This window comes from Oculina patagonica, unplaced genomic scaffold (genome assembly GCF_052425735.1).
Source record: "Oculina patagonica isolate OP01 unplaced genomic scaffold, crgOcupat unplaced229, whole genome shotgun sequence".
Classification (NCBI taxonomy): Eukaryota; Metazoa; Cnidaria; class Anthozoa; order Scleractinia; family Oculinidae; genus Oculina; species Oculina patagonica.
In genome coordinates this window covers 345-13677 of record NW_027558069.1, presented here as the reverse complement: position 1 = coordinate 13677, position 13333 = coordinate 345, and the positions used below count along the sequence as shown (strand labels likewise).

The 13333-nt window shown below is 39.3% G+C and overlaps 1 protein-coding gene across 1 annotated transcript; it reads right to left on the bottom strand.

Annotated features, from left to right (window-relative positions):
• Nucleotides 1–50: 50 nt before the first annotated feature.
• LOC144640274 (uncharacterized) lies at nucleotides 51–13086 on the bottom strand (the record flags this gene model as incomplete). The annotated part of the gene is made up of 11 exons (XM_078499460.1): nucleotides 51–236; nucleotides 5638–5704; nucleotides 6496–6612; nucleotides 7174–7457; nucleotides 8509–8676; nucleotides 9102–9288; nucleotides 9951–10079; nucleotides 10511–10633; nucleotides 10887–11009; nucleotides 11809–11934; nucleotides 12889–13086. Coding segments are annotated over 11 exons (1589 nt in total), but the record flags the coding sequence as incomplete, so codon positions are not given.
• Between the last annotated feature and the right edge of the window lie 247 nt (nucleotides 13087–13333).

Sequence of the window (13333 nt, the reverse complement as noted above, 5' to 3'; positions counted from 1 at the left end):
TTCATAAAGACAGGAAGTTTGTGAACACAGGTTCAGGTTCTTGCTCGAGATCAAAACATGACAGGGTTAGCTGGCTATAAGAGTGACCTTCGAGGGCAGTGCTTTTATAAAAAAAAATACTTACATATGTTTATACAGTTATAAAAAAAAAACAATTCAGTGACTGGCTCTACATACCACTGCAGGTTTTGTTGTCGTCGTTTAGGAAATAGCCTTCTCTACATTCACAATGGAAACTAAGCGATAAAAAACGATAGCCAGTTAGATACAAAATTGCTTTGACTCTCTCTCTCTCTCTTTCTCCTACAACCCCATATTCTCTTAAACAAACAAACAAATGAACCAAAGAACGAACGAACGAACAAACAAACAAAAAAACAAACAAAATGGAAAACAAACACACTAAACAAATTATCTCAGTTATCTAACAAATGAAAAAAAGAAAGAACGAGCGGAAAAAACAACAACAAACAAAACAAAACGAACAAAAGCTCCAGAAAATAGAAAAGATAACAAGAAGGGGGCAACAGTTGCATAACTCACTAGCTATACTTCTGTAAGAAAATTAACGGCTTAAGAGTGTGCCCGTGAGAGAACAGGGCAGAACCATGCAACAGGTGATACAGCTCATATCACCGATTTCGCCCAAACTTAGCATAAATGTTGGGTATGGTGAGCTATTTACTGTGACAAAACATCAGCTCAAAATATTTTATTCCCTTCAAGTTATGGCACCTTTTGCAAAAATGGCCATTTTTCACTAATTTATGCATATTTAATTAGCTGACTTTGATTGACCAGTTCCACAAGAAAAAAAGACTTCTGAAAATAAATTTCACTGCATTATATTCTGTGGTTATTAGGCTTTAAGTACAATAATTCACTTCAACCGTCTGATTTGATTTCTTCTCCTCAAACGGTCTTTTGGAAGGTACACATTTCGTACTGTTGGAAATAGCCTTTAACTAGTGCCCAATATCTCCCATGAGCAACAACTTATATACATTATTCTTACATGGGTAATGAAGTCCATCATTAAACTTTACAAAAATGCAACAAAATGTCTGGGGACTTCAATATTTTATTAGTATTGAGGAACTAAACACACGTGACTTAACGATTTCTTGCTATTTCATCAAAATTCACCGAAACACAGAAGCCATTTATTTGCCTCAATTTGGCATAAAATCGGTACGAAATAGCTAATCAAGCATGAATCTATAGATAACAATCAAAATATTGGCGAAGAAAAGGCAGTTAGGACATTTTTCGAAGCGTTTTCAGAGCCATATAATTCGGCAATGTTGTGATATAGCAAATGTAAAAACAGCAGCGAAAGATTTTCTTCACAAGCTCGCTCAATTCAACATTTAGGCACATCAAAGTTAAGAAACAAGAAAGTAATACTACATACATGCCACTTATCGACACACAGATGCTTTCTTTTGAAGAATTTGTTCTTCCTCGCTGCACTTCGATTCTTTGATCGATCTCAATTGACATGTACTGTTGCTTTGAGGCGCGCTGAACTTAGTCAATCCATCGTGGTTCATCCTTCGTGAAAGGTGTAAACAGGTTGTCAATAAAGTCATTCAAAGAGCTGTTCAAAGTTCACGGAAGGACACTTGTCTCAGCCAGTTTGCATGAAGTAAATTTAACTGGAAAATAAACAGCCGCCATGTTGAATTTCTACCTTTGAGCCTGTCGTTTCAGTCAGCGGTACGGCTGTTCACTGGGCATCACGCGTCCATCACGCGTGACCACACGCGCGATCATTTGCTTTTCCTCCGCGAGTGTTCGTTGGATGCGTTTGTGATGAAAATGAGAATATTTTCAAATTGTCGTAGGGAAAACAATTTCCTCCGCTACAGCTTGACGTGTTTACCGCAATGTGATGCTGAACGAACTCTAGGGTGCTTACCATTTGTTGGAGAGAACCGGTTGGAATGACCACTGAAAAATGGAACGGTTCTTTCCAAAATTAGCAAACTAACTGAAATAGATGTCGCTTACCATTTGTAGCTCAGTTTCCTGTTATTTCTTTCCGTTGGTGGGAGACCTGAAGGATGGGAGACTAGAACTGGGAAACCTTACAAATGGTAAGAAAATTTCTGACGTTCCGTCAATCTCCGAAGAGATTTTCCAGAAAAAATACTGTTCCATTTGACTTTCACCGAAACAGAGTTCTTGATTTTTCTGTTCAACGGTCGGCATGCACGGCAACCAAATAAAAATAATTGTTTATGTTCCAAAATGACGCTAAATGGCGGTATAAAACTGCTCCGACGTCTCGGCAATACTGCCTTTTTGGGGGTGGCACCCTGAAGAAGGCAGTATTGCCGAAACGTCGGAGCAGTTTTATACCGCCATTTAGCGTCATTTTGGAACATAAACAATTATTTTTAGCATAAAAGACGCTACACAGTTAAATAAATCAAAATGTCAACGTCTCCCAGTTACTTTCCAGACATTTGTATTTTTTTATTGCTTGTTCAAATTCCCCTCCCCTGGCGGAAATAGTGATTAATACCGCGCATAACGATTACATTTTTTGACCAAATTCCCCTACCCCCGGGGCATAAATGGGAAAAAATGAATAACTCAGCAAAATTGGAGAATAACGTTTACCACGGGATAAATCACTATACGGTGGATAGCGAGGTAGGTTTTGTAATCGTTTCTTGCGCAAGTGCTTTAGTTGGGGGAGCGTCTGTGCTGAACTGAACAAAGTATTCACGTACGAAATGCCTTTAGGGACGCAGTCTATATGGCGCTAGCCTGTTCCAAACTAACCGAACGCCTGGAACAGGCTAATATGGCGCAGCAAATATATACATATATCTATAAAGGTGTGAATGTAGAGAGAGAAAACAACAAAGAATAAAACGGGTTTCCCTCGCGTTGACCTCGAAGAAGACAGAAGACTACCTGTGCTGGTTGAAACATTATATTTTAGCTAATAAGTTTTGCCGTCTTGCGTAGTCCTAGTCTTGCAATAAATTTGTTTAGTTTTAATGCGGGGTTTAAGCTCTCTACAAAAGTCTGCATTCGCGTCTTTGTAACTCACATAGCCACTTAAATTGAGTCGGTGATCATTTGAAGCCGCAATTCGTCACTTGCAATGTGGGCATTCAGGAGGAAAAATTTGTCCCCATAAAAGCCCTTTCTAAAACAAATTAATAAAACTGCAGTAATGACGTTTATCGGTAAATGGACAGATGGAGAACTTTGTGGGATCCCGAAAAAGAGAGTGGGTACAAATTCAGTCTCCTAGCTGCCAAAGTGTAATATAATATAGACGATTTGAACAGAAGGAATAGATGTACACAGGCCAGGCTGACAACCTGACCGCCATTTCTTCGAATGTCCATATTCACCCCCTCCCCCACCTCCCAAAAAAGACAGAAACAACAACAACAAAAAAAATAAACATACTAGTTTTAACCTGATATAAGATGGAAAAACTTGCTCTGATTAGTTAATGGTTTCCGACATTTCAGAGCTCAATTTCAGAGCATCAAAACCGATTGCATCGCATACATTACACTGCATCCAGTGTATTTCTCTTCAACTATTTATCAAAAAAATTCAATGGAGAAGTTGAAAAAAATTCTCACTTTTACAAGAAACGCACACTACTTATAAGGCTAAGATCAAGCCCCGGTTGTTCAGAGGGTAGATAACACCATCCGCTACTTATTCCGACAAAAACAAACATTTGCGGAGGAAAAGCAAATGAACACGCGTGTGTATAGCTGTGTATAGCTGTGTTGGGCTATGTATAGGCGTGTATAGCTGTGTAGGGCTAGGCTTTGTATCCCCTCTATGAACATCCCTATATAGGATTTAGTAAAACAACTATATGATGACTACACTACGTACTTGCCCAAGTGTACGGCTTTACCGCTGACTGAAACGGCAGGCTCAAAAGTACAAATACAACATGGCGGCTGTTTATTTTCCAGTTAAATTATTTCATTCAAACTGGCTGAGACAAGTGTCCTTCCGTGAACTTTAAACAGCTCTTTGAATGACTTTATTGACAACCTGTTTACACCTTTCACGAAGAATGACCCACGATGTATTGGCTAAGTTCATCGCGCCTCAAAGCAACAGTACATGTCAATAAACCATTTTACAGTTGTCTGCTCAGTGACCTGGCCATTGACTGAAAGTGAGGCTGAAGGTGACCTTGTTTTGATACAGACCTCACTGCTTGTGTTGTGTTAATCACATTGTTTTGATGCTAACTAGGTTACATTTACATAATAAAGCAGAGAGGTTTGTATCAATGCAAGGTCACCTCCAGCCTCGCTACCACTCAAAGGCCTGGTCACTTGGTAGACAACTGTAAAATGGACTATTGAGATCGATCGAAGGATCGAAGTGCAGCGAGGAAGAACAAATTCTTCAAAAGAAAGCATCTGTGTGTCGATAAGTGGCATGTATGTAGTATTACTTTCTTGTTTCTTAACTTTGATGTGCCTAAATGTTGAATTGAGCGAGCTTTTGAAGAAAATCTTTCGCTGCTATTTTTACATTTACTATCACAACATTGCCGAATTATATGGCTCTGAAAACGCTCCGAAAAATGCCCTGACTGCCAATCTTCGCCAATATTTTGATTGTTATCTATAGATTTATGCTTGATTAGCTATTTCGTACCGATTTTGTGCCGAATTGAGGCAAATAAATGGCTTCTGTGTTTCGGTGAATTTTGATGAAATAGCAAGAAATCGTTAAGTCACGTGTGTTTAGTTCTTCAATACTAATAAAATATTGAAGTCCCCAGACATTTTGTTGCATTTTTGTAAAGTTTAATGATGGACTTCATTACCCATGTAAGAATAATGTATATAAGTTGTTGCTCATGGGAGATATTGGGCACTAGTTAAAGGCTATTTCCAACAGTACGAAATGTGTACCTTCCAAAAGACCGTTTGAGGAGAAGAAATCAAATCAGACGGTTGAAGTGAATTATTGTACTTAAAGCCTAATAACCACAGAATATAATGCAGTGAAATTTATTTTCAGAAGTCTTTTTTTCTTGTGGAACTGGTCAATCAAAGTCAGCTAATTAAATATGCATAAATTAGTGAAAAATGGCCATTTTTGCAAAAGGTGCCATAACTTGAAGGGAATAAAATATTTTGAGCTGATGTTTTGTCACAGTAAATAGCTCACCATACCCAACATTTATGCTAAGTTTGGGCGAAATCGGTGATATGAGCTGTATCACCTGTTGCCTGGTCCTCTTATGGATACACTCTTAAAGTCGAAATTGAAGTAGCTCGTTGCGAAGCCGAAAACGTTATTGCGTGTTCGGTGTTCGTCTACAACTCTTCGCGATTGGCTACTGCTTCGCGGAAACGCCGTTCTAAAAATAGCCTTCCCGCGAAAGACTTATCTCAAGGCACATTACCAGAGATGCAGACTTCTAGCTTATGAACTGCTGTTCTAAACCAAAAAAACACATTTCCCATACTGGTCTTTATACAGTTCCCGGAATTGTATTAAGATCAGTAGGGTATTGTAATTCTTCCTAACAAGAAACATACATTCATTAGGTATGCAATGATGCTATTTGGCAAGTTTAGATGTTGTTCACGTTTGTGAGAAAGTACACTACAAGCTAACCTTCCAGCAGTATTGTTACAAACTTGCTCGCATTGATGCACTTCGGGTTTGGTACATTCATCAACATCTGAAAAGAGAGAAGACAACTTTTTGTTAATAACTTTCAATTTATTTTTACCAGGTCATTTAATTTAACTGACTTGGAAAAAGTTTCAATAAAAATACGTTTCCAATTTCGTGCTTGATGTTTTATTCCATATGATACGTGCTCACCTAAAGTTGATAAATGATAATGGGGGAGAAGGATAATGATTGATAAAGGTCGTCTTACTACTCTTACCTACCCCTTAGGGGACTACATGTTACCTAGTGAGTGGCGAAGTGACTTTCATTGTGTTAATTTTTTTTACATCGATCAGTCCTTGTTTGAAGTCTGCGGTATGAAATAGAGATAAAGTGTAGCTACAAGCAGACAACATCTTTAAATCGCATTAATAATGTGAATTTTAGCAAATCGAAAGTTCATTTACTATGGAAAACTATGTACCTTATCTTAAACATAAGTTCTGGTGAAATAGAGAGATGCCACTGAAATTAAAGCACCGGCTGTTTTTCATATAAGCTAGCTTTAAAAGACTTTTCAAGTGTATATCATTAATCGTTTGTAAATGGTTTAAACCCAGGAGTATCAGTAGTTCGTATAGTGTGATCGTCTGGGTAAGAGTAGTTATGAAAAGAACTGTTGTTGGTTGACTGACGTTTCGACAACCTGAGCGGAAGTCATCTTCCAAGTCTTGACTCTGAAGATGACTTCCGCTCGGGTTGTCGAAACGTCAGTCTTCAACAACAGTTTTTTTCAGTACCGCTTTCACCTGGACGATCACACTATTACGAATGATTAATAGTTTTGTTCCTTACCTACACAGTCCTTCCACTGCGAAGTGTAACCGCTGGGGCACTGGCACGTGTAGTTACCAGGGGTGTTGTGGCATTTAGCGAGGCTGTCACACTCGTGTATCTCGTCAAAACATTCATCTATTGTGAGCAAATACTAAATTTAGCAGCTAGACAATCGTACACCGTAGGGAAAGGGGTGGACGACATTTCCCAGAATAAAACTTTTTAGGAAATTAGCAGTTACATTTTGGATGCCTAATGTTTCTTTTTTTGTTCGTTATTTCTTCATTGTTTCTCTACTTTTACTTTACACTCAGCGGGTGTTGCTATAACGTTATAGGCCTGTGTTGGACATGGTTCTCTTCATTGCATGTTTTTCCTTTTTTCTGTACTGTAAATGTTTGAAACTAATTTAAAGATAATTTTAAAAAGACTAAAAAGGGATGACGTTGTCGACTCTAAGGTCATCATCAGTGTGTGTGTTAAAGATATTATGTATACAAAAAGTACTAAATTCTAAGACGATTTGCTGCAAGTTTCCAAAAGTAAGGATCGATGGCAAGAACATTTTAACTTTTTTTCCCAAGAGGGCGAAATACCTTCAAGTTGAAAGAACAAACCATGTTAACAAACAAAGAAACAAGCCAAAACAAAAAAAAAAGACAAGTAAAAGTAACAGCCAATGAGTGACGGCCTTACCAATGTCAATGCAAATAACATCAGTTCCATTTGGCCCGGTGTTGACGTAACCATCATAACAGGCACACGAGTGGCTTCCCCGCGTGTTCGCACACTTCTGAGAGCAGTTTCCATTATTAATTTTACATTCGTCTATATCATGACACGACAAGCCGTCAGCACCTAAGTAGAAGCCCACGGCACATGAACAGCGGAATGAACCAGCAGAGTTCGCGCACGCGTAGTCACAATCTCCTTTCCCATTGTTCTTTGCGCACTCATCGATGTCTTCGCAGTTGATTGACCTGCAAGAAAGAAGTTACTCGCATGAGTCGATTTAGAGCAGTTTTCAATTGAGTGTCGTAAAACCAAAACCAAAGTAATCACTCTGGTCAATCACAAAGAACCCAGACAATCCAGTAAATCAATCAAAACTCGAAGCAAATACATGTAGCCGGCACGAAGCGCGGGAAAACGTGCGCGAACGCGTCATGATTGGTTTTGGTTTTACTTCTGATTGGCTGAGAAATGGCGCGAGAATTTTAAACCAATCACAAAGCGTAGTAATGCAAAAACCAAAGCAAACGCGAATTACTTTCGACACTCAAGTGAAAACCGCTCTAATTGTCAAACACGTATTCATCGGTTACTATTGTACAAAAAGAATTTCATAGTTTAAAACGTCTTAAAATATCCTTTCGCATCATCCGCGACGACAAGGATGTCGTCTTTGTTCCTGTATTTGCAAATGGTTTCAATTTCACGCCTGTAGCTCCGATAACTACATAACATTGCATTCTGACTCCAACGTGGCTTAAGATTTTGCTCTGGCAGTTTTGTGCGAAATATCCACTCTGAATGAATCATTTAATACGATAGGCCTAGATCTTTTGTATGTGTATGTAAGTAATTGTGTCTTTTTTTTCTTTGTAAGATGTAAGAAACTTCCAATATTAAATACAAATATCAAAATACACAAAATAAGCCTAGATAAGCACATATCAAACTCTCTGGTAGGGGCTATTCTGAGTGAGTAGTTAAGTTAGCTAGTCCAAAAAAACTGAGAAACACTCTTTTAGCGTATCTCGTGTCCTTTAAACGATTTTGTAAATTTAATTTCAACAAATTCTACCTTATGCTTTATCTAAATGAGTAGCAAAGATCTGAAATTTAAAATAAAAATTAAGAGATTTCGTTGAGAGTAACCTTGAAAGATAGATCTAACTAAAAGACTGATTTCTGGGGTAGTGAGGAAATATTTTGGGGCTAAGTTGGGAAATCAAACGTACATTGGAACAGTCTAGATATGATCAAAAGGGCGAGTTAACAGCTAAGGCACAAAATTTTGACACTTACTTAGGATCCGTGGCGTTATATCCCGGGCTGCACTCACACATATAAGACCCTTCGGTATTGACACAAATCTGAGAGCATCCGCCATTGTTTACTGCGCATTCATCAATATCTGCGCAGCGTGTTTCGTTGTCGGCTGTAACATAACCCTCGTCACACTCACAACGAAAACTGGTAAAAAGATAAATAAGAAAATGGTTTATTAGTCAAGACAAGAGGTTATTTAAAAGGTAGAAACAGAAATGCGAATAAGCTTTTGGACGTAGCCAGATTAACAGGGCCCCATCACACATTCCTAATCTAACCAAGCGTATTAAACAAGAAGTTCGGCCTCAACCCGGCCTTACTGCTCGCCGCATTTCGTTCGTCTTCCCATAATTTGTATCGGTGAAACTGAAGGGGAAACCCTGAAAAATACAAGCTGACTGACTGACTGACTGACTGACTGGCTGACTGACTGGCTAACTGGCTGGCTAACTGACTGGTTGACTAACTGACTAACTGACTGACTGACTGACTGCCGAATGACTGACTGGCTGATTGACTGATTGACTGACTGGCGAAAACTTACAGATGCACAACCACAGTAAGTTTACCTTCCTTCAAGGTTATGGCACTTATGACAGTCAGGTCTGTCCTCCAAGCACTCGTCAGTATCAACACACTTGTGAGGCAGCTTGTCGTCAAGGTGGTAACCTTGGTAACAGTCACAGTAGAAACTTCCCGGGATGTTGACGCACCGCTGCTCACACTTCGCTCCTCCCATCAAGCATTCGTCTTCATCTAAACAAAGTACCGAAATCGTTATTGTAGCCACTGAGAGAATAGCGCGTGCTTAAACTGTGGTGCATTAATTTCTTTCAGCATTGTTCAGTGATGAAAATTAAGTGAGGCAATGGAAGTGGCTCTGTATAGAATGTAGTCTCTATTTTCTTATTGCCCACAATTAATACACTTTGTTTGCCCCCAAATTTTGCATAAACTATTGTTTTCAAGTTCTCTTGGAAGGACTGCATATTTCCAAAACAATAGTTTATGCAAAATTTGAGGGGGCAAACAACGTGCATTATGGCAATTGGAAAATAGAGAATAACGAAATACTTTAAATCAACAGAATAGAACATGTGTGCGGTTTTTAACTTGTAAGTTGGTTTAAACTCAGAACTAATGAACTTAGATGTTCTGTAAGGTAAACATGAAAAGGCGCCTCTGGATGACACTCAGACACCTGATGGCAAAGAAGTAGATGGATTTACAAACCTGAGATGTCTACTGAAAATGTCCACTACACAAAAGTTCCAAACCAATATAGGTTTTACTTCCAAAGTATCATATTAACTTAGAACGATGCAAAATTTTCTTTCCCTACTGTCATATGCAGCCATTATTCAACACCACATTTAACCAGGACTAAAATGCAAAAAGACAGGAAGAAAAGTTCTTACCTCTACAGATTTTTCCGTTAGCACTGAGCCTGAATCCTTTATTACACGTACAGTAATAACTCCCGGGCGTGTTAACACACATATGTGAGCAGTGATGAAAGCTCTTTGGAAAACTGCATTCGTTTACATCTGAAAACATTTGAAAAAAAAAATGCTTACTAACTGAAAACGTTGCACTGCACAGTCGTCGCCTGTTACAAGTTTGCTGGTGTCAACTGATATTCCAAAATCAGACATTACATCGCGGCAGATCCCATACTGATTTTTCCTTTGTTTGAAACCTTATTCAGCGCGCGCACGGTATTTGTTACTTTTGGTTTGAAAGTTAAGACACCAATTTAATCGCCTTTACCCGTCAGGGGAAAGGCATTTTACTCTCAAAGCGCCTTTTTCCATCTGGGACTATAGATGGATAACTGCGAATAATTGTTGAGAGATCCCAACAAGATTAAAAGTCCTAGGCGCTAAAGAAACAGGAGATGATCACTGATGAGACATCCGGCTCAGGTACAGACCTAGAGGTAGGAAAAATGCATGACGTCAGAAGTATTTCCTTTTACCTTCACACGTGATCCTATCCGCACCGATTCTGTATCCCTTGTGACACTCACAGTAATAACTGCCTTCTGTGTCACGGCACATCTGCTGGCAGTTGTTATTCCCTGTTGCGCATTCGTTCTCATCTGAAGAGAAAAGTTAAAATTAAATTTCTCTACAAACGTTCTTGTACATACTAAGCTCTTATGTCGATTTGAGTAGCGTGCGATAAGACTTTGGATGTTCTCAAGTGTTGCACCTGTCCTCTCATTGCATTGTTCTAAACAGGCTTTTGTAGATGCTAAGCGATTCCCCACTTTTGAGCTTAAGTCGCATAGCGACTGCGATGATTGAGAACAGAACATTTAACCGTCACTACCAAAATAATGAAAGACTTACTGACGCATGTCTTGTTATCTGTGTCGATGACGTAACCATCTCTGCATGTGCATTGGAATCCGCCTGGGGTATTCACACAAGTATCTTCGCAGCCGCCGTTGTTGATAATACATTCATCGATATCTGATGAGAAAGATTAAATTTGTCATTTAACATTTAAAATAATTTCCTTTGTAGTGGTGGTCTTACCAACCCTACACTATACCAGAGGTTTTTGCTGCGCTTTGAAGAAACGTTTCTAGTTCCCAAGGTAGAGCAAACGCGTTATCGTATCACGTTTACATGATTATTAGCTAACTTTTTCAAGGTTTGTAATTTTGAAAGAATTCTTGTCAATTTATCCTCTCCATTTCAATAACGTTTGAATCATTTTTAGCGACCTCGCTCAAGCAAGGTGTGCACAAGTAGAAGCTTATGTTAAGCCTAAAGGCCCAGCAACATGCTGGAAACATGTTTCCATAACTGTTTCTTCGTTTTGCCATGCTTCCATGCCGCGTGGAAACACGAAATGTTTCTGCCGTGTAGCAGAAGCACATTTTGCTTCTTGGAAACAAACTTGACGATGGAAACAATGTTTTCCCGTGTGGCAAAACTGGGGAGCATTGTGGAAACATGCGCGCGCTGCAGGTGTTCCAAGAAATATGTTTCCCCGTTTTGCCAGGCCTTAACATGGGTAACCATCTGATATATTTGTTGATAGCGTTGCTGTGTTCGAGGTCCTTATTTCTTTGTGAGTTCGATCACTGAACTGAACCCCCTGAATCCCTCTTCGCTGTTTAAGCGAGTGATGCAATTGGCTCGATCATATCAAGCTTTCGAAATAAGGATTGACCTCTATTACACCCAAAATTAGACTACATTCAGCATAATCAATTCAACTTTATGAAAAGAAAAAGGCGAAAAAAGGGAGCAACCTCCATACCTATGCAAGTCATCCCGTCAAAATCCAGAGAGAATCCTGGGTTGCACAAGCAAACCCTTCCATCAGTCGTCCTTGAACAAATATCACTGCATCCTCCATTGTTTACTATACAGGGATTAGCAATAGCTACATGATAGAAACAAAAGAAATACAAAAATTAAATGACACATATTCGTTACGTTAAGGCCCTAATTGCACTGACGTTTTAAGAAAACTCCGTGTTCATTCAGACGAAGATGTTGGTGATGTTGTGGTTTGCGTCCACACTGATCGTTTTTTAATCGTTTTTACTTGTCCATATTTAACTTTGGTCTTAAATCGATGCTTTGAAATAGGCTTTTAAGTTGACGCTTCATTTTTACCCGTCCATCCATAAACGTCTTCACTTTTGAAAACGTTTAGATTGCGTCCATTTTTGAATAAAGGGATCAGCGTTTTCACCGATGAAGAGTGGACGATACAACAGGTGTAAACGCATCTAAATCTATACGTCGGTTTCCAAACGTAAACGAATTAATGTGGGTGGGGTCTTTACATAATGGAAGGACGTGTGAAGATGCTAACTCTCTTGGAATCTTAGGCCCGGTTCAGACGCCGATCTTTTCATGAGCCGAACCTAATTCCTTGAATTAATTAGTACATGAAAAGATCGGCGTCTGAATCAAATTAGAACGGCTATTTCAATATGGAACGGCTCACCCGTTCTTCCCGCCTGGCTTGGCCGAGAATTTCGCCTGTGGAACGCCTTTGGAACGACTTTGATTCAGACGCCGTACTTTTCATGTGCCGATCCTAATTCATAAATTATTTTAATGTATTTTTACTGATTTTATTGGAACTGTATTAGGAACGGCCTCGGAACGGCCAAAAAGTACGGCGTCTGAATCAAGAGGCGTACTTTTGTCAATTTGGGTCGGTCCAAATTCGAATTGAGTTCGGCTCATGAAAAGTACGGCGTCTGAACCGGGCCTTACAGTTCATATAATGGATAAAAAGCTCGCCCTGAATTTCATGAAGATAACAAAAAGTAATGCTTTCCAACGTACTTCATTTGTAATGAATAAGTCACTCAATACTCACCTTTAGATTCGGCGGTATACCTAGCGACGAAGCCAGTGTGAGATATCGTCTGATCCGTGAAAAATTTCAGTAATAGTTCATTTGTGGACGAGCGGATTGGGGCGGGCATATTGCCTCCGCAGTACTTGCCAAGATTCGGAGCATCTGTTGACTTCCCGTCAAAAATTTCAACATAGTCATATGCACAGCCTGTAGAATCTAGAACCAAATTTTGGGGAAACCAAAGCGATAAGATACTGTTTGTCTAAAAGATATCATAAGTCTGTCTCTTGAAACAAAATGTTTTTAGAACCCAACATGTTGATAGCTGGTTTTGGCTTGGTCTAAGGGCGTTTTCCATTACACAAAACTGTTCGGCCGACCCGGTGGTTTTGAATGTGAAATAGGCCTTTTCCACAAGACTTTCCCACAAATCCACCACAACACCAACTTTATGAAAAACTCA